This window comes from Haemaphysalis longicornis, unplaced genomic scaffold, assembly GCF_048455015.1.
Source record: "Haemaphysalis longicornis isolate Haplotype H1 unplaced genomic scaffold, Haemaphysalis longicornis Haplotype H1 scaffold_7, whole genome shotgun sequence".
Taxonomy (NCBI): Eukaryota; Metazoa; Arthropoda; class Arachnida; order Ixodida; family Ixodidae; genus Haemaphysalis; species Haemaphysalis longicornis.
In genome coordinates this window covers 87698219-87720233 of record NW_027526422.1, presented here as the reverse complement: position 1 = coordinate 87720233, position 22015 = coordinate 87698219, and the positions used below count along the sequence as shown (strand labels likewise).

General features: G+C 47.4%; 1 protein-coding gene across 2 annotated transcripts in view; it reads left to right on the top strand.

The window, feature by feature from the left end:
• LOC144146046 (monocarboxylate transporter 9-like) overlaps positions 1 to 22015 on the top strand; it is a 38901-nt gene that overhangs the window by 4529 nt on the left and 12357 nt on the right. For both annotated transcript variants that reach the window (XM_077677973.1, XM_077677974.1), the window contains exons 3-4: positions 176 to 319; positions 4434 to 5321. In XM_077677973.1, coding sequence (XP_077534099.1) covers positions 176 to 319; positions 4434 to 5321 — 1032 coding nt within the window. The remainder of the gene's footprint in view (positions 1 to 175; positions 320 to 4433; positions 5322 to 22015) is intronic.

Genomic DNA, 22015 nt, shown 5'->3' with positions numbered 1-22015 from the left:
AAGTGCTAACTGACATGAGTTCCAAGAACGAGAAAGCGCTACTTTGTAGAATACACCTTAGCAGCACAGCTGGGTGAAGGGGAAATGCAGTTTTAACGGCTGCCCCCCTCCCTTTTGCAAAAAAGCAAAGGGGTTCAGTTTTTTAATCATAATGCTGTATTCATTTTCCCCGCAGGGCTTGTGGCTGGTCCCTTATGCCAGAAATATACCCCGAGGCCAGTGATGTTCGCCGGCAGCATCATCATGTCCGCTGGCATAGTAGCGTCCAGCTTTGCCCCATCTATCTTGTGGGTTTCTGTTACTCAGGGAATAATGTTTGGTAAGAAAACCTTTTCCAGTTATTCGCTTGTTCCATCAAAAGCCGGGAAATACCTTTAATTTTTTTCTACAGTCTGCGGAAATGCCAGATTGAGGCTATTGCCCAGATACAGGATCTAAACAATAAGCTTTGCCGTTTAGCGAATACTCAAGTTTCGGAGGTATGAGAAATCGCAGCTTATTGCGCCCGTTTATTCCCGAACTAGTTGGACAGTTAGTTGTTTCTTCGGATTGCTGTTTTTTTATTCTTCCATAGAGATACGAGTGAGCATTTCCTGAGATCGAGTTTGTGCTCAAATATGTGGAAGGTATACACAGTGAAACCCCGTTGACACGTCCCCGGTTCATACGATTTCCCGATTACTACGGTCTCAATCGTGAACCGAAAAAATAAACCTTAGCGTTATGGTGGTTTTTTTTTTTCGGTTACTACGTTCCTGCATACCCGATTTCTTAGTAATTACGTTCAAAATTTTAAAAACATTCATTCAACTACCACTGTATCACGTACTTTACGGTGAACAAAAAAGTGCTGACATGGATGCGGACAGAGCCTCAGAGCGCGGGCGCCAATAAGGGGGACTTACCTGTTAACATTGCTTTGTGACTTACTACTTCATGACCCACGGGCTGAAAAACCATCGTGCAAGAATACGAAATGTTTTACAAATGCATACAGACGTTCGCAACGACCTAGTTTTAGAAATATGCGACTTCTGTGCTCAAATAAATACACAGAACTCTCACTTGCTAGACTGCTAGCGCCATGAGGTGAAAACTAGATAAACCAAAATGTGTTTCTCGTTTATTTTCTATTTCAACAGCGAAGTGATATATTTCTGAAAGAACCAAACTTAGCCATTATATAGGAACATGTCAATTTATTGGTAAACCTTTTCGTATTGGTACAGGATGCTTCTTTGAACCCGTGGGTCATTAAGCGGTTAGTCCGATAGGAATGCCATCAGGTGCTTCCCCCATAAGCAGGCGCTGAGCGGAGGTCGGGCCGCCTGGGTCACCGTGGCGCCTATCCCGTGGTGCTGGACTTGCCGGAATTTACTAGGTAACGCGGCTGCCTTTAGCCAACGTCGCCTGTGTAACTACGTACCCACGTGCAAAACGCTAACCTTGGAAGAAATCGTGACAGAACCACGCCATGAAGCAGCGCCGGCGCTAGACTAGAGCTTCTGGAAAAGGTGGCGCCGATGATTGGGAATAAGAAGTGGCGTCGCCGTCGGCCACACAACCGGGCCGTTGTCGGCTTGGAAGCGGTGCAGTTACTTTCGCGCGAAGGACAATTCCAGCGCGGGCAAAAAAAAAAAAAAAAAGTCCGCAATGTTAGAAAAGGAGCTCTTGCTCTGAAAGGGCCGTAGCATATGCCAACAGACGTGGACAGACATGTACAAGTGAAAAAAGGCCATTTAATGCTAAAGTTAGTCTCCCGATTGCTTTTTTTACCGCCGAGGATCATACGTTTCCCGGATAGTAACTACCTCCCCGCATTTTTCAAAACATATCAACAAAGGTCTACTGCATTTAGATATACATTTATTTGGGGACGGTGCTTTACAATCCGCGCTGAAGCGCCGTCACGTGGTATTTTTCATATTTCGCGGGTTTTCTTTATTAGTCAGAATAGATGAGTACGCAATTAGTTTGTCGCTGAAAATACCGCAGTTAGATGACCCTCGTGGATACCTACAAGTGCCTCATTGACACTGTAGTGATTAGGACAGTACTTCTCGAGTTAGATAATTAATTACAATTAATTAGTTAAGTCTCATTAACAAAAAATTACTGCCCGCTTCTTCACACAGCTGCAAACATTATGCACTAGGGTTTCTTCGAGTTACGCCATTGCTTTTTTTTTAAATCTTGTTGCATTATAGCTGGGACACATTGTATAATGCGAATTATATCGCTATGAGCTTTTATTATCACAACGGAGGTTAGCGCTCCAAGAAACTAGACACAGGACAGAAAACAGACAGGATGGGCGCTATTTTGACAGACTAATTCCCAGTCTACATCTTCGCATATATAGCACCAAAAAGCGAGCATGAGCAGCATGAACCATTCAATGCCCAACTCCCAAACAACCATCACAATAATACATAGATAACACCATCCTGTAACCTAATTCATACTAGATAAAAATTCTAACTTATAGAAAAAGAGAGCCACTGAAGAATGACTGACATAATCACTGCCATATTTCTTGATACAAAAAGCTTCCAATATTTCACGCGCGTTTGCATAATGGCTTCTGCCCAAACGCCGAGTTTCACTTAGCCTTGCAACACAATTATTACAGGTCCCGCAATGTGCAGGAAAGTCTGCAGTCCCCCCATTCTTTCATACGAATTCACGTTCCCGTGATCGATCACTAATACACCGCCCCGTGTCTCTGATATAGGCCTTCTCGCATGAAAGCGGAATCTCATACACCACACCCGTGCAGCAATTCACAAAAGGCCTGGAGTGCATCTTATCTCATGCACGCTTCTGCGCTGCACAAATGCGTGGAAACACGGCAGAGCTTCCCATGTACATAAAAGACAACGGAGATGCCGTACTTTTTAGCCACCTTCTTCATGTCGGGGGATACCGCGTCCACAGAAGGTACCCCATAAGCCTTATTGTCGTACCAATTCACTGCTTCCTTTCTCCCGCCACTTTTTATTTTCTGTAGCAGAATTCAACAACCTCTTTAATAACGAAGCACGGAAAATCAGGTGCAATCAACCTTTCAACATGTTTTTGAAAGGCTTGGTGCATTTTGCGAAAGCACGACCTCGACAGAATGCGACAAGCCTTCCAAAAACAGGTGGAAAGGTTGATTGCAGCTGGTTTTCCGTGCTTCGTTATTAAAGAGGTTGTCGAATTCTGCTACAGAAAATAAAAATTGGTGGGAGAAAGGAAAGGGTGGATTGGTACGACAATAAGGCATATGTGGTACCTTCTATGCACGCGGTGGCGAAAAAGCACGGCGGCCCTACTGTCTTTTCTCCACTTAGGAAGCTCTCCACCCTGCGCCCAAGAATTTGGCGATGATCGTGCCCACACATTTGGCAATGATTTGGCAAATATGGAAATGATCGTGTCATTGATACTTGAGTGGCTCTAGTTTCCTCGGAGTAAGAATTTTTATCTAACATGACTTACGGTACAGGCTGGTGTTGTCTATGTATTTTTTGTGGTGGTTGTTCAGGAGTTGTGCATTGAATGGTTCATGCTGCGCATGCTCGGGATTTGTGTGCGCTATATGCGAAGATGTAGCTTGGTAACGAAACAGTTGAAGTGGCGCCCGTCACGTCCGTTTTTGGTCGTGTGTCTAAGTTTCTTGAAGGGCTAACATCCATTGTGATCGCCATGAATGAACTAGTCCAGAAGCAAGTTTTATTGAGCTCTTTCTAGTGTTGACATTTGTCAGTGTCTGCTTTCTGGGACCCGGAGTGGCCTTACCTGCCATTTCCGAGCAACATTGCGATATTAATGACGTGTGGGATCTGGCTTCACTCATGAAACGGTTGCATTAAAGGCTGGGTGATGACCTGCTACTCATGTGGGATGTACAAACACTCGTGGTGCGCATGTAGGCAATGAAGTTTTGTTAACTAGAATACCAATACTTCTTGAACTGAAGAAGACAAGAGTGCTCCGAACTCTAGCTGGTCTAGACCACAAACATTTGCTGTGTACATAACGGCCGCTACACCCCCGGTACACTCCCGCTCTTCCGTTAACTTGAATTACTTATCGGTAAATACTGTCACACTACAATTCGAAGGACCAAAGTGGAGTAAAGATATTAGTAGTTATTTAGCAGCATCTGAGGTCTGAGTTGGGAGCTAAACGCTTGCGAAACATTTAAATTGTTATCGCGCATTTTTCCACCTGTTCTGAATTCTACAACCACTAGCGCCTGTACTTGAACAAAGATACAACCATACAACCATTAGCGCCTCTACTTCAAATCCAAGGTTATATGGAAACGACGAATTATGATTCCCTTAGGCAATGTTGCTTTCAATACCACCCAATGGTTTTGTCGGCGTCTGCACCCGAGCTAAATAAAGTAACTCTTTCTTTCTTTCATTACAAACTTCTTGCAGGTATAGGATCAGGCCTGGTGTTCATGACACTTCCAGTGCACATCAACCAGTACTTCGACAAGTACCGGGGCTTTGCCCTCGGCATCACATACACGGGATCCACGAGCTCCGCCTTCGTATTCCCTCGGCTACTGTTGTTTCTGGATGAGACATACAACTTTCGGAGCAGCATTATGATATTTGGAGCCATCATTGGTCACGTAATTGCGATCAGCCTCGTGCTTAAGGAGCCACCATGGATCCAGCGTAAGCGCTTAGAAGACAAGCTTGCAAGGAAGAAAGCAAAGCAGATATCCGCCGTGAGCAAAGCAGTCAGCATGGCGGATTTTAGCGTCAGCACGGAAGAAAATGGGGCGAAAAGCAAGGCAGCCGAGGACACTAGTACAAATTTAAAGGCTCCTGCAAACCCCTGGAGCCTGCGCCATGGACTTACCGTACTTAAATGTGCAATGTTCTACGTGATTATGTTCACCTACATTATCTTTGGTTACAACTTTGACGTCTTCATGACCACCATCGTAGACTTTGCCATCGACAGAGGAACATCCATGGAGTCTGCTGTGGGCTTGATCCCTCTGTTCTCCATGACCGATACGTTCGGACGTCTGTTCATTCCTCTGCTCGCCGATAGAGGTTACCTCACCCGAAGTTGTCTAGCCATGGTTACTTACTTGTGGATGGCCACCGTACTCATGTGCCTTCCACTTGTCAGGGGCTACCCCCAGCTACTGGCGGCGTGCCTGTGTCTGGCCATGGCGATTGGCTGCGGCGTGACGATGTATCCGACGTTGATGGCGGACTACATTGGCATCCAGCGACTACCAATCAGCTACGGCATCGTTGGAGCCGTCGCTGGCCCGGTGTTCCTCGCCAAGCCTTTCTTCATAGGTAAGCTACCACTATATGGACGAGCCTGCCTTGTAACACTATCCCTTCGTTGAGGTACGTCACAAGCACGAAGTGCCCATTACAGCCGGCGACAATGGGAGCCACCGTGCCAAAAAAATGCCGCGTAGGGACGGCGCGCTCCGTCTGGTGGGGCTACGTTTAATCATCAAACTCACCATCCTCCCTTCGCTCTCAATGGAACCGGCGACTGCTTGCATAAAAACTGGCGGTCCTACCGTTCGGTGGCGACTGCACCAATAACTTCCTATAATACCGGCCAGCAACGAGAATTCGCGGTTAAGTCTAGACCAGTTTCTTAACTATGAAAACGCCAACGTACACATGAAAGCCACACTGCTACCATATGTGCCTACTCGGCTGTAGCGTTCTTTATTTTTCAGCCCCTTGGTTCATTTAAATATGTGAAACCTTTCTAATCTTTCGCTTTACACCCAGAAAAATTCTTTTTACGTGAACCTCGTGTATGCACGTACAAAAGTTGGCAGGGAATGCTCCAATTTGTAAAAAATACCCCAAAAGGCATTCTGTGCGTGGAAACGCAGTCATTATTGCGGGAAAACAATGTTTGTACAGCGAAGGGAGCACTAATCGGGGGAATCCTTTTGAAGGGCGGCGGCGTTTTCACCACAACTTGAGCGCCACACTTGTAGGAGCTCCTTCGGGGTAGCTTATAGCCTAGTTACACGGCGTAAGTAACCGCAGTGACGTTTAACCGTGGTTACTAACCTTTAACTGTGGTTGTTGCAAACTCCGGTTTGGCGGTTATATGCGAAATCCCGTGTTTGGCGTCAGCATAGTCACGTGGTTGTGAGCGTAACAAAATTAAAAGGAGGGATTTTTAACCTGACGATAACAAAACAAAGGAGAAGCAGTGTCGACAAAACTGTTTTAACAAAATATCGTTAAAACAGTTGCTTCAGCTCTAAACGCAACGCACTCGCGCGCGGCAAGTTTTAGGAGATGGGCTTCCCCAACAGCTCGCAAGCGGCTTGCGTTTCTCGTGTCGGCTCGGTGTTGGAAACTTTAGGCTTAGCATCGCGGTAGACATTTCACCGCCGCTATCTCTAAAAACTGCGAATTACAATCCATAGTACAATTTTTCACCATTTCACCGCCGCTATCTCTAAAAACTGCGAATTGCAATCCATAGTACAATTTTTCACCACAGTAACATCCTCTTTCTCGCACGTGGAACTGCTTTTCCGCGACCAGGTTTATTTCGAACAGCGGAGACGAGCTGTTGCTGCCGTTGTCTGGGCCGGTTAGAGCCGCTTGGTGGACCATGCGGGCAGGAACACCGGCGTGTTTGCTCCGTTTGCAAAAACGCCGAGGCGCCAAGAATACACTTATGCACTGCATGCTTCGACATTCCTCAGGTGTCACTTTAGGGGAGATGGCCGGGGATTTTTTGTTGTTATACTCGTGCTATGCGTCGTAAGTTCATGGCAATTGACCACACAACGATTGTTTCTTCGTGTTCTTCCTTTTTCCTTTTCATACTCCATATGAAACAGTGCTCGCAAAGTGCATCTTCCTGTTCATTATTTTTGATCCATGCTACAGAAGATATCGTGCTGAATATTCTTGGGGTTTTATTTTTTCGGAAGGGCGCGCGCTATCAAACGCGTGGAGCGCCATCGAACGCGTTAGAAAAGGATTGGCAGCTGTAGCCACTTTTTTTGCGGACGATATCCGGGTGGCTGCGCCTTCGATTGACGTCGGCCTGGTGCGGGCTTTTGCCAGCTTATCCAATTAACCGTTCTGCGTTTAAAAGCTCCTATTTAAGCACACCCCCGATCCCACAGAAGGTGTGAACTTCCCCCAGTTTTAATCGACAGAGGCTCAGCTCAACGAACCAACAAATAAAATCAGGGAAGCTTTCACTCACGCGCAATACTTGAATGGCGAAGCTGCTGTAGGTGAGCATTGCCGGACACATACCTAAGTTTCACTATCATTTTTTTATTTGCATAGTTGCGGTGCTAGTAATCGTCGTCATATGAAGCAAAGAGGTAGTTGTCTTCTTCCGGGTTATTGGTAGATGCAAATTCATCCTGAGCATTGTAGACTTCCACCAGCTCTTCGTCATCGACTCGAGGCAGCGGTGGCGGGATCTGGAAGTCGTCTCGTGAATGATTGGCACACCCGTAGCCATGTCTCAAATTATCCATAATGGCTTCTATACAATTCGGTGGCCGCGGTGACCTTTCCCAAGGAGGGGGTCTTTCATCTTTACCATTAGCGCTGGAGCTGTGTTTTTACATGCGCGGTAGCGCTTCAAGACAGCGCTGTAGTGCTCTTTATTTTCCCGCCAAAGCCCCTCTGCGAGCCGGGGACTCTGCGGTCGCCGCGAGGCTTGCACTCACGAGCACTCGCCATTTTCTCCCTCCGCAAGGTTTTCCCAGTTTTTTTTTTTTTTTTTTTGCTAAAGCCACTGTACGTGGCAGGACGCTTGGTCGTTGCCGCGAGACACGCGCTCGCCAGCGCTCGGAATTTTCTTTGTATTTTGTCCTATAATGGCGACCTAACGGCTTGTACAACCGCTCCGCTGTTATAAGGCGAAAAAAGTTGGAGATGACATCAACGTTTATGTTTTAAGATGTACGACGCGTTAAGGCGCGGTCACACTAGTCCGACCATCGGCCCATTTGGTCGGCCAACACCGTGTCGGTGAGCTGTCGGCGGCCATGCCACACCGCGCCGACGCCGACCGTTGCCCAACCGCCGGCGAGAAATTGGCGAGGCGTCGGTGTCCGCGCGATGTCGGCCGACGCGCTTTTCACACTACACCTACGGCCCCGCGACGGCCGACTCCGCCGCCTCGCCTCTCCGCCGGGGATCTCTTTCTTTCTCTAGTCAAACTTGAATATCGCGTCGCCGCAGCGCGACTTAAGCCATTCGTGCGTACTGGCGTGTGCGCTGCTTGCACTGTATGTACTCCTCAATTTCTTGGTAGATCACGGACACAGAAAAAAGAGCTGTGCGCTGCTGCCGCGGCAGCAATAATATGGATGTTAACCCCCGGCGAAAAGACCTCTGTAGCCCGTAAAATATGCATATAAATTATAGCGTACGTCAGCAGAAATTTAACCTCGTCAAATGGAGAAGGCCTTACTTTGCACCATGGTACCGCATTTTCGAGAAACACGGTACGATTAAGAAAAGGGAAATTAATTGTTGTGGTTCAAGACGCCACTCGCTGTTTCAAAGGAAATTTTCCATTGCAAAGGTAGTTGCTTCTCAAAATCACGCGATTCACAAATTGGATACGCAAACCACACCCCTTAAAAAACCACTCACAAAAAAGAAAAAAAAAAACGGACCGCGCCGTGAATTGGACCCGCAACGTTGAGCGCACGGGCGCGACGCGCGAGAGCACTGCGCCACCGCCCAAATGCCGTCGTCGCCGTCGTGTCGGCCTAGTGTGAACGCGCCTTTAACGTTACTCCGGCGTCGAGGGAACGTTTTGAAACGCAGTTGCTGCATTTACCATTTCTGCTTTACCAGTATCGAATTTCAAGAACGAGAGCTAGGGTAGCAGCAATAGTTTTAATCACCGCGGCGCAGGAAATTCAGAAGCCATCTTCTCTTGCGTGTTTTAAGATATTGGCGTAAAAACTTGCGGCTGTGGGGTGTCAATCAGTGCTAGAGAGGAAGCGACAGTGTCAAAGTGTAAAAGTGTTTATCGCGCTGGGCTGACTGAAGTTTGGGTTTTTTTACAAACCAAACAGAGAGAGCTAGAGAGACAGACAGAGAGAGAGAAGTGTCTGTGTAGTAAGATTTATTAACTCTTCGGAAGGAGGGGATAAAGAGATGGTAGATTCTATGTGTTGACCCAGAATTCCAGGACTCCAGAATCAGCTGAAGTTGATCCTTATGTGACAACCTGGTCAGGGCCGACTGTCATGTGTAGATATAAGTTGGATATGTAATGGTTGAATTGTTCATCCCTGAGCATATTCGTGGCTATGACCATGTTTTACAGTAGAGAGTGGGTGTTTGCTAGCGTTTAGCACAGTTTTAGGTCCATCCCGGACATTTTTTACCAAACAACGTCGCCCATCCAGGTTTGTGGATAGATGTGTTGGTTTGTATCCTGACCAGGGTTTGTGATTCTTAAGCAATTAGATCCTCGTGTGGCACGGAGAAGGATGGTGTTCCCACGCGTAGGATGACGTTAGGTGTTTTGTATTTTTCCGTGGGTTGAGTATGATAGTCGTTGTCAACAGGAACTACGGAATGCGAGTTCGAGTGGATCTTGGTCGGCTGCGCCGCTCCCTTCCAGACCCTTGTGTTGATGTGGTAATGTATTTGTGAACTTTCATCATTGTGGATTCGAGAACATTTCTCAAGCGCTTAGGCACTCTGAGCGCTTAGCCAAGGGACTAATGGCGGATTTAGTGTGCGTAACTATGCTTAGGCATCTATTCGATAGTTCCGCTAGGGGGATCGCAAATATTTTTCAATTCATGTATGCATGAAGGTAATTCAATTATAGCTATTGCCACAGTACTCCAAAGTGACAATTGCTGCCTTGTAGTTTCCAACTTCCGGGCGTCAGCCTATACTGTTGTTTTAATGGTTTGGGAGCTTTCTTCAAAGGAATTTGATCCTGTATTGTGGCTTGCCATACCGTAGGTTTGAATGTATGCTTGTCAGTAGGGTAACGGCTTTTATGGAAAGTCGCTGTGGCAGTGACGTATCCATCGTGTCCTTCCGCCTTCCTTTTTTCAGAAGATATACCTATTTATAGGATGACCGGTACCCATTTTCGCTCTCTTTGTGCTGGGAGAGTGAGAATTTTGATTTCTTCACAGGTTTTATAGGACACAAAATAAAGGCCATTGCGTTGCTTCTAAAACTAGGAAGGTTAAGGGCTGCTCTATGTGAAGCCCTAATTATGGTGTTTTTATTGGTTGAAAGAATGGTTGAAAGATTTCTTTCACTCTTCGCGATTGTGAGATCGGCTCCGCCGCTTTTCTGCGGGGCCATGCCGAGGAAACTTGGGTTATTTCTTTCGGGGATCTCATCCTGGCCGAAGTTTATGTTTTTTTTTTAATTTCCCCCATGGCGCCATTCATCGTTTGCCGGACGGACAAAGCTAGCGGTGGAGATACCATCGCGAAAGATTTTAAGTTGTTTAAAATTTCGCGTAATTAGACGTCGTATATACTCGGTTTTGTTTTGTATTTGGACACATTTTAGTTCGTTTATGGTTACAATGTCGCCTTTTCTTGGCTTTTGAGACCCTGGCGTTAATCTTATCCTACCTTTATAGGCTAGGTGACACAATGTTCGCGCCAGCATTAGGGTGCCTCCATGCACACTCGTCGGTGTATTTACGACGTCGCCGGCATCGTGGCACCCTAGCTGGTTTCATTTAGGTCGTGGGAGAGGCACTTTTTGGTGGCGTAAGTTGCAGGGACGGGTGGCGACAGTGTCCGCTCAGCAACTAACTGCATTGTGCAGACGCGGTTCCTGCTCAGATCGCGTATCTTATCTTTTGCTCCTTTGCACAACATAATTGCCGCTGCTCGGCATTCCAGATTCTGGCGAGCCCTCGTATCTGGCTGCCTCTCTTGCAGTTTCCTGTTAGCACCGGTGACGTACTTCCGTGGACGCTTGTTGAGCATGGCTGATAGAGGACAGCTAGCAGGCGCGGGGAAATCTATAAATGAACCTAGTAACGCTAGCGCGTTAATAGAGTTTTAGCTGACCATTTTCGACGGTCCGCTCCGGTACCGACGGCGCGCTCAGCGAAACCGGAGCCAATGCTGTTCGTGGCAAGGCGTGCCACGCAGGCGCAATGGCGCTCCCGCTAGCTATCGGAGCGGAGAGGATCGTCAAAAACGGCCAGCAAAACTTTCCCGTAACAATGTTGACAGGCTGAGCGAACGCGTATACAGTGGGGAAATGGGGATCCAATGCAGCGCAAGCCGGTGCAGCGGCCTCGGAAAGACGTAAAAAAAGACAAACGAGCAATAAAAAAATTACGCCCACCTCCCCTCGCGGGAACCCTGGTGTGATGCGAAGCTGAAGGGGGTTCCATTGTGCGTTTCCGTTGAGTCAATTACTCGAATTGCGTGAGCAATCGTCGTGTAATGCGAGAGAGAGAGAGAGAGAGAGAGAGAGAGAGAGCAAGCGTAGCGCGGACGACCGTCGACTGAGAGACCGGCCGGAGTGCGGCACTCCGCTTATATGCGCAGCGCGCCCTAAGAAGAGGAGACCGCGGAGAGAGAGGGCGCTGCACATGCGCACAGCGCGCTTGCGCCGCGCGCAGCGCCGCCCACCGGCGGAGTGAGAGTGTGCTGCGCCACGAGCCCGCAGATGTTGGGCGAGAGTGTTCGCTATCGGAGAGAGGAGAGGGGGTGAGCGGAGGAAAGACGCAGCTGTGCGGACCAAGGAGGTTGTATAAAACTTCTGGAGTGGAGGCCGCCCATAGCGGGCAACGTGGGGAGGTGAAGCCGGGCGAACCGGTCGGCGTCCATATTGCCGTGGGTAGAAAAGGCGCTGCGCCGGCAGGGACGCTGAAGTGCGGTCGCGTTTTTTTTGGCTTTACAAGGGATAAAAGGATGGTAAGCTAGTATATCGATTACGATATTTGAGGGCAGACTGAATTTTGCCTTACGCGTAAGGTTTTGACGTAAGATATGGTTCAAGCAGCGAGTTCGCCTGTGTATATCTTACGGTGGTCAATAGAGCTGTCGATGCGGGAAAACGCGCGGCGCTATGCTAAAGGCACCACCCCTGATTTTATTTCAATAAACGTTTATTCGGTATAGCTAAGGCTATAGACCGCCCCCTTAACATTAAAATTATCTCATGTTGCGCGCCATGGCAACAAATTCCGCGTTATAAGGTTACTATTAGCCGTGATTTCACGCTGTAAGTGCGGGACACGCGAAAGCGCGATTATTTGACGCTTGTTTCTTTTAGCGGCGTGGCTAGGATTAATGAATGCTTATTCATTAATGATTAATAAATAATAATGCAGTAGCGGTTCGAATGGTTTTTAAGCAGTACTGCAAGAATCATATCCATCAGGATATTGCAATCTTTATATGCAGTGCAAATGCACGTTTTCTGGTTTAAACAACATGCCCAGTTTTGCCCTTGCCGAAGACCAAATTAAGCACGAGCTTTTGATTGATTGATTGGTTGATTCATTGATTCATTGTGGGGTTTAACGCGCTGACGCAACGCAGGCGATGAGGCGCGCCGTAGTGGAGGGCTCCGGATTAATTTTGACCACCTGGGGATTCTTTAACGTGCACCGAAATCTCGTTCACACAGTAGTTTTCGCTTTTCGCCTTCACCAGAAAAGCGGCTGCCGCGGCAGGGAGTCGAACCCGCGTTCTAGGGATGAGCAGCACAGTGCATTAGCCACTGAGCCAACGCGGCGGGTCTATTTCCAGCTTTTCAATCGTATTTTGCGAAATGGATTTGGCACACACTGAAGCACATTAAAGCAGGTTTTTTTATTCCGCGTGCACTTTACAGAAGGCATGGGACTCCCATTGACTTTATTTTTCAAATCCAGATGGTTACTTAATTGGATGCACGAATATTAACCGCGCACGTTGGCACGATAGTAGCGTGCTATTGATAAGAAAACTACCGTAATTACCCGATTCTAACGCGCACCTTTTTTCCGGAAAAATAGGTCGAAAAATCACATGCGCGTTAGAATCGGATACGAAACCGAAACTGCCGAAACAGCGGAAATTTCGTCCCACCCATCGCCATCGCCATCTCAAGATGACGCCAAAGCCTTTAGCAACAATTTTTCGAACGCAGGAAGCATAGGCACCTCGGCTTTTCTATCCGCGTTCACACAAATCGTCAAATCGTTCCACTTGCGCGCTTGGTAAAAGCAATGGCAGCAGCGGCTCTCACGCATTTAAAACTCGTGGTCGGCTGAAGCGTGCGCCTCCGGAGAAGTTCGCAGGATGGGCGTGCGAGGCGTGTGACACGATCCAAACGATCATAGTTGAACGTTCGTTATGAAGTGTGGCATCGCGAACGCGCTTGACGGCACCAAGGACGAAATGTTGTGGTCGGCGGAGAGCGACGAGGAGTGAGATGAGTGAGATTACTTCGAGCAATAAATCGCCCGTTTCTCTCGCATTCGTTTTTCTTGCTGAAAAAGTTCCGCGCGCGTTACAATCGGAAGTGCAAGTTTTTTCGGTTTTTTTGCCAGGAAAATCGGGTGCGCGTTAGAATCGGGGGCGCGTTACAATCGGGTAATTACGGTACTCTCAGGAGGTTACTCAATCACATTCACAACCTCGTTGACCGCGCAAGTTCGGACGCGAGCAGCGTGCTATTGATAACAAAATCACGCGGACGAAGAACGCGGGAGAGCATTGCGGTGCATCAAAGACTTCTACGAAACAGCGCTAACAAGAAACGTCAGTGTATTCACGTATGGCCGGATGTAATTATGTATTAAACGGTGCGGACGCGGACGACGACGACGCAGGAAGTACAGGGCCGCCGGCAAGAGATGCTCCTCTCAGCGTCGCATCTAAAAATGCGGCAGGCGGATTTGGCGAGCATGGTCAGGTCGCTATCTATAGGCACGTTGCGCTAATGCTTGCCTAGCGAGCTGCAGCACCGTTTTCTATATCCTGGTGGTTCGGGGGGTCATTTCTGTTTTGAAAGATTCCACGCATATCACGGGCTCCGTTCGTAGCCTTCATATTACGCAAGTGACCCCGGGTCGACGCTTGGCCAACGTCACGGCGAGTTAAACCGTCGGTTGACGGCATCAATAAAGTTATTCCTACCTACCTACCTCGCGAGCGCTCTGTCCCAGACACCAACAACCGGGATTATCAGGAGTCACACACGGGCGCCCACGCAAGGAAGACATCTAAGGCAACGTCATGATAACAAGGCCGAGAAGAACGAACAGCTTAAGTGGCGCAGGCGAAAATACGTCAGTCGCTGCTATTGCAGCCGGTCGGCTGCAATAGCAGCGACTGACGTATCTGCACTCTGACTGACCAGTCAGAGTGCAGATAATACAAATGGCAGGGAGGAACCAATGCATTCACCACGGCCGTCTTTCTTTACACCATGCCTCAGTGTCAACCCCATATATTGTTGGCATGGCATGCTGCAGGAAGTGGGTGATAACTGCTTGAGAAATCGCTCCTCCTTTAGAGATGCCCTAGCGTGCGCGACAGACAACTTTAGTATGAAAAGTGCTGCGCATACAGCGGCTCTGTGCTGTGTAACGTGCGAATAAAGCTATTCGTGGTCACAAGCAAGTGTCGCGAAAGAACCACGAAAACTACATGTCGTGAAATTTCCATATCAATATGAATATTTTAATGCTCTCAAGCATTGCTTCCAAAAGCGTCTTGTAAATGGTTGTTCAACGTCCACGAAAGTATCACGAAATTATTTGCCGGCTTGTATCATTGCCAACAAATAAGTTCCTAATATTTTATAAATGAGTACTGGCTCAGCACACCACCATTAGTATTAGCTTTCAATATATCACAAATAAAAACACTCAAGGCCAGACAGTTCGTCACTGGCTCTTGTGGCTGCCGTGGGCTGCGTGCGTACCATAGGAACTAGCCACGTGCATAGACAGAAAAAGAGAAAGTCGTCAGGGCCTGCTGCGTCAAGCAAGGGTTTCGTAAAGCTGCATTGATTGATTGATTATTAGGTTTAACGCGCCTACGTTACTCAGGCGACGAGGCACGCCATAGTGGAGGGCTCCGTATTAATTTTGACCACCTGGGGAACTTTAACGTGCACCGAAATATCGGACTCACGGGCGTCGTTGCTTTTCGCATCCTTGGTATCAGCTGCGCAAAGCGTTAGCCACTGATTCACCACGGCGGGGTGTGTAAAGCTGCATCCTTCAAGCCGCGCAAATAAGACCATGACAGGTATTATGCAACACTACCAACTAGTTCGGCTTTCTTTACTGCTGCGTAAAGGTAGTTCATTTTTTTTCTTTCTATTGCATTTTATTGCGTTTCTCCCCGCCAAATATATCTGGATACGTTATTACAACGATTACATCTGGGAACTTCGCTAATAATGTATTTTTGTGAAAATGCAGGGCGTAACATGGTTGGTGTTTTCTCACGATTTAAAGTTCATGTTTGATTAGCTCCTTTCCAGTTTTTCTGCGGAGAAGTACATATCTCACCCGCCCAGTTTTTATTCCTGTGAAATCAGTTTACCCGGCAGCGCTCCGAGGGTCTTCTTCGCCACCGTCAACGCTCTTTCACAACAGTTATCACAACAGTTATTCCCCTCGCCGCCAGCGATGCCTCTTTCACAAGTTGGCGGCCGGCTCACAGCGGCCGTAGCGCCGTTATCAGATGATTGCGGAGAATCAACAGTAGCACGAAGGGATGTAAAAACGCCGGAAAGCCGCCGCTACCGCCGCCGCCGAGAACGTAGCCACGGCTGTTGCCGCCTCAAAGTCCACCTCACCCACTAGCTGCGAGTCCCTGCCGGTTGAAAGCAACTTGACCCGTTGGAACGCCGGCGTGAGAACACAATTCTTTTTTATCTTGAAGGCCATTCCTAGCGACACTGTCGCGTCGGCGGCCATTGTTGACCAGCTGGTCATAGTTCTGTAGGAAGAATACTTAATAGGTCTTAGTCTGTCCTCATAAAAAGTCTCTCTCCCCCTTCGCCAGAGTATTTCACGCTTAATTATCGCACATACCGGGTTGCTTGTTGGGCGTGCAAGGGTTGGGTGTGGAAAGAGGGGGCATGGTCGCACAGCAAGGCTTAATGCCCCTGACGCTGACACACCCGTTGTGGGGTTGGGATATTTAAACGTGGCAGTCTCATGGCTCAATGCGCCCTCTCAGCTGTCCTTCGCAAACGAGCGGTTTCGGCCTGGGTTGGTGTGTTCCACGGACAATAAGATGCCTGCGACTCAGCAGTGAAAAGAGCACCCGCATGTGCGTCCGCTAGAATAAAGGCAGAGGCACATGAGGTGTCAACTCGCTATGCGACGGACGCATCTCGTTCGCTTGGACGAAGAAGAGCGGAAACCGAAGAAGCGTCTGCCAGTACACAAACGCGAATGGGCACGAAACCAATGGAAAGCCGCTGCCGCCACCGTTGCAGCCTCACGTTCCAGCTGGTCGAGTAGCTGAGTGCGGAGGTGTGCGGAGGTGTGCTGCCTGACACGAAAACATAGAACAAGGGGAATTACACAGAAACAGATGAGGTGAGGCGCAAACTATCAACTGTTTATTATCATGTGAAGGGGGGTGGTTAGATATGACGGACCTGAAAAACACACACGAAAAATTACAATAAAACGCGACACGTGGCATGATATCTATTCCTTAGGAAACTTTTTCACGCGTCGAAAGCCGGTTTTATTGTTATTTTTTCGTGCGTGTTTTTCATGCCCATCATATATAACCGCCCTCTTCACATGATAATAAACAGTTGATAGTTTGCGCCTTACCTCGTCAGTTTCTGTGCAATTCCCCTTGTTCTACGTTTTCGGGTCAGGCAGCGCACATCTGCACTTCAAGGGAACTGGCCCACTTCGAACGCCGAGCTGAGCCAGTATCACTCGTTCAGCCTAAAGGGCATCCAGAGCGACATGTTCGACAGTGTCTTTCACTTCTAAGCACTCGCTCATCACTGCTTGCCGGTTTATCCGTGCGGAGGGGCAAAGAGTGGAGGGAGGAGGGGGGCAAACGCAGATATAGGTTTCATGCCCTTACTCCCTCTCATTCTCTCTTCCTATCCTTTGAAACCCGCACTTTCCTTCCCTGGACTGGGTTCTATGAGGGCGAACTCTCCGATGAGTTCAACAGTTCTTTTCTCTTCCTGCTTTCTTAATAAATAACCACACTACGACATGTCCTTTGTATTGGCGTGAGATATAAACGTATCTGTCAAACAGTTCAATAACCCCGTGCGGTGTCCTCAGTGGTAGAGTGGATTGGGTCGGCGTGTTACACAAACAGTAGGACGCATACGACGCGGGAGGTAAAGTGACAGCTCTACGTTTGTCCGCTAGGATAAAGCTCGCGTCATTCGAAATTTAATACCGGTAACTGGCTAGGAACTATGCCCTGTCGTAAATTACAAACAAACGTGTTTTGCTTTGTGCCCTCCGTGGTGGGCGTGGAGATTCGCGGGGCATCCCTTTTCACAGAGTGGAAGGGGTCTGTTTTTTTTTTAATTTTTATTCTCGTTGTTTTTTGTGTGTGGGCGGTCTATAAGAAACATGCTTGTATTTCGTTTTTCACTTTATGATTTCATATTCTTGTTTGTGTGTGTGTCTTTGAAGCTTATTCGAGCAATTATCTTCATTTACGATATCACAACGATTACAATTGCCTAGTTAGCCAGCGATAGATCTTGAGGAAAAGCAGGGCCTAAGACGATTTAAGAGTTTTTGACGACTTTATATTCGCGTTGTGTTTGTTTTTTTTGTAACTGCTTCATGTTTTATCTGTTTCCTGAGGGCGATATCTCAGATGCACAGTTTTATCTCGTCGGTTCATTTTATCCTTGTCGTTTTTTTATTTCGTAGTTTTTGCAATTCCCTCGTACCAATTCTTACTCCGTTGACGCTATTATTACGATTAGATGCGTTAACTTCGCCAATTACGCATTTTTGCGCAGATGAAGGGCGTCACACGGTTGTGGCTGCGGGGGTACTCGGCAAAGAACGCGTACGCATTAAAGCTCTTGACTGCTCTTCGAAGGAAGAACGCTATAATGTCGCATACTACCCGACAGGATTCGCAGACACTGATTAAATGGAGGACATAGCACCGTGCTCATAACAGCTATCGTTCCACGTGGTTGCTGGACATATTTTCGTTTTCTTTGCGGTTTGCCTAAAGAGAAAGTCAGTGTTGGGGTCTCTAAAATTGGCATCACTTTAAAAAAAAACAAAGAGTCATTCCACTCGAAACCTGCCAGCGCAAAAATCGGTAATTGCCAATTACATTGAAAAAAATTGCCATAGCTGCCGATTACGTGTGGGAAGCCTGCATTGAGTATTTCATTTGAAAATAAATTTCCGCTTGTCTGAGCGGCCCTTGAAATTTCTCCAAACACGCAAATCGTGGTTGGAGATAATAAATATTAAATAAATAATGAAACTATGTAGAATGACAAATATTATTTTGCAGTCTCCCCCATGCATTGTTTTTTGATGTTGGACTATGTCTGAAGCCGTGTAAGGATTTTTGGCGTTTTATTAGCAAAGCAAATACGCAAGAACTCACACGTTTTCGGAAAATTTTCGCAAAGGCACCGTGAAAGTTTCACCCGACATATTTCTAGTGCACGTTGATATGGTCTTTAAGTGTCTACTCAAAATAATTTAATCCGATTTCAGAGCGTACTTTTTAAGCAAATTGCTCACAAAGATAAAAAATGAGCTCGTGCCGAACATCAGATCTAAAAATAGCACCAAAAACCTCGACGATTTAAAATAGCATGATACGGCTCATTATACGCACCAGCACTGCTTGCAATTTAGAAAATCTGATTTGAGCAAATTTTTTTGACGTGAGAAAAACATTTTGAAGTTCACAATCAGCGGCACTTGGGTCCGCTATGTAACTGTGTCCCCAACTCTGAACACGTTCGATGTCGTGCTGACGGCCTTTTTTTTGGCAGGCAAGGGCACAACCGTCCCGCTGATAAACGAACATTGTTTCTGTCGTTTGACATCCCAAAAAATACGCCGTAAACGACGTACTCAAACCTGCCACTTTTTCAGTGAAAGCTACACTACGCTATCTCGGAAAGCCTTCGCGGGGTGACCAGTTTTAACCTTGAGCTCTAGAGGTAAAAAAACAAACCCCTTTCGCAAGAACCCGGCACGGAGCAGCGGCCCGATGGCGCGGAGAGATAGGCGGCAGGGGAAAGATAGCAGAGGACAAAAGCGCATCGAAGAAGTTTTGGAACCATGTAAAATTACTATGCTCAAAAAACGATATCCATCAAAAATTCTTGATTGATGAGGAGGGGAGACATTTAGAAGGAGAACACACGTTCGCGCATATTCCTCGAGTGATTAGTGAGAAGTTTAGGGCAGTAGTGGTAGGGAAGCCTGCACCGATAACATCAGTGCCACAGAAAACTGCGGAAAGGAAAATAAGTTTGAGCAAGCTTGATTGGAAAAAAGCAGAGCAAAAGGTTTCCCCCCAAGACAGCAGTGAGCCCAGACGAAATACCAATGCAACTGATAAACCTGCCTGGACGTTGAAGAAGGCATCGTTTACGAGGACAATAGTTAAGGTGATACAAACCAAACAAATACCGGAGGACTGGCTAGAAAGCAGGATGAATTTAATATATAAAGTCAGAGGCAACAAAGCCAGTGTTGATTTATACAGACCACTCACAGTAACGTTAGTGGTGTACAGATTTGTAATGCAGGCGATAAAATCAGAAATTCAAGCATGGATGGAAGAAACAGAAATCCTTGGGGAACTGCAGAATGCATTTAGACAAGACAGGCGATTGTATGGTAATTTGTTCGTGATAACGCAATGTATTGAAATTGCGAAAGCGCAGAATAGACCATAATGGATTACGTTCTTGGACATTATAGGGGCATATGACAACGTAAACAGAGAACGGCTGTGGAGAATGTTGAAACTCCAGGGATTAGATGACGAGTTGGTACAGTTTCTTATAGCAATCTATAAAGACAATAGAGTGCACCTTACTTGGGAAGGTCAGAAATGCGCCCAGCAGGTCAACATTCATCGGGGACTGAAACAGGGATGCCCTTTGAGCCCAATACTGTTCATGCTTTACATGGCAGGATTAGAAAAGAAACTGGAAGAAAGTCAAGTAGGGTTTAGCCTAACCCATATGCTGCAAGGCGAAGTGGTACAACAGCATATTCCGGGAATGTTATACGCAGACGACATTGTTCTTTTAGCTGATAATCAGACCGATATGCAACAGCTCATAAATATTAGCGGCCAGGAAGCCAGCCACTTCGGGTTAAATTTTAGCACAGAAAAATAGGGATTAATGGTTTTCAATGACGCTACCACTGACGCACTGTCTATCCAGCAAGGCGAATTACCCAGAGTGAAAGAATATAAATATTTGGGAGAGTGGATAAACGAAGGGGATAACTACTTAAGAACTCACGAGGAGCAACTTAAGGGTGAGGGAAAGCCAAACGCTGCTATAATGAAGCATACAGCTCTGGGGGGGGGGGGGGGGGGGGGGAGGGGGGTAGAACAAATATGAAGTAGTGAGAGGATTGTGCAAAGTAGTAATGTTTCTGGTTCTCACATTTGCGAATGCTGTAATCTGCTTAGAATCAGATGTTCACGTTCTATCAGGACTTGAAGTGAACCAGGGAATGGTAGCCCGTTTGGCCTTAGGCACGCATGGAAAAACAACTAACGAAGCAGTGCAATGAGATATGGGATGGGCGTCGTTTGAAGCCCGAGAAGCGCTGTGCAAAATATGTTTTGAGATGAGATTAAGAGCAATGGATCAACGTAGGTGGGCAGCTAAGGTTTTTAGGTACCTATACTTGAAAAGCGTGTTCACGCAGTGGTTAAGGAAGACTAGAACGCTAACGATGAAATACGGAAAGTACAGTGGAGAACTTAAAACATCCAAGTTAACCAAAAAAAAAATTCACAGCGTATCCACGGGGTGAATGATGATGAGTGGGCGAAGCTCCTGAGGGGAAATCATCGGTAAAACCGTGACTCTTCAGTGAAAGTTCGCCCACTACATCTGTGTCCGAACGTAACGTCTAGATAGTCTCGCTTAAACCGCGCGTCGGCACCTTGGGGCTGAGCTCGCCTGATACGTTTTGCAGACGCCTCACGAGCTCTCACTGCATCGGGGTCTGCCTGCCGATACGCGCGCTTTCTCGCCGCTTCCCGTTCTCTGACGTTTTGGAGATCCTCTTCGCGCCGCAGCCGTGCCGCTTCGCGTACGACAGGGTCCTCGCGCCGTTGCCGTGACCCTTGGGCCTCTCGTTCTCGAACGCTGGGATCTTGGCGGCGTCGTCGCGCAGCCAGACGACACGCTTCGGCCTCCCGCTCTCGTACGGCAGGATCTTGGCGGCGGCGTCGCGCAGCTTCACGGAGCGCTTCTGCCTCGCGGGCTCGCACATCTGCAGCCTTATCCATCGGGCGACTCCGAGCGCGCGCCAACAGCGAACGGATTTTATTACAACGCTCCCCGCCATCTAGTAAACAATCCAAGAACTAAACTAGAGGTAGCCACGCCATCTAGTAAACAATCCAAGCGCATCTTTCAATCATATACAAGTACCGCCATCTAGTAAACAATCTAAGAACTAAACTAGAGGTAGCCACGCCATCTAGTAAACAATCCAAGAACTAAACTAGAGGTGGCTACATACATACGTCGAGGATGGACAGACCCACGCCCTAAGGAGCTTCGCCCCTAAAAGAGGCAAGGCGCATAGAAACGAATAAATGGAGACAAAAAATGGAAGCTAAAACGTCGTCACAGATGTGCAGTGCTGAGAAATTGGACATTAGAAAGGAAAATTTCTACGATTGTTCCCAGGGCAGTGGTTGGCTTTTTCAGGCTAGAGCAGGTTGCTTGCGAACTAAGAGCTTTGTGGGGAAGTATTCAGAAAATGATAGTGTATGCGTGGTCTGCGGAAAAAAAACAGAGACTACGCGGCACAT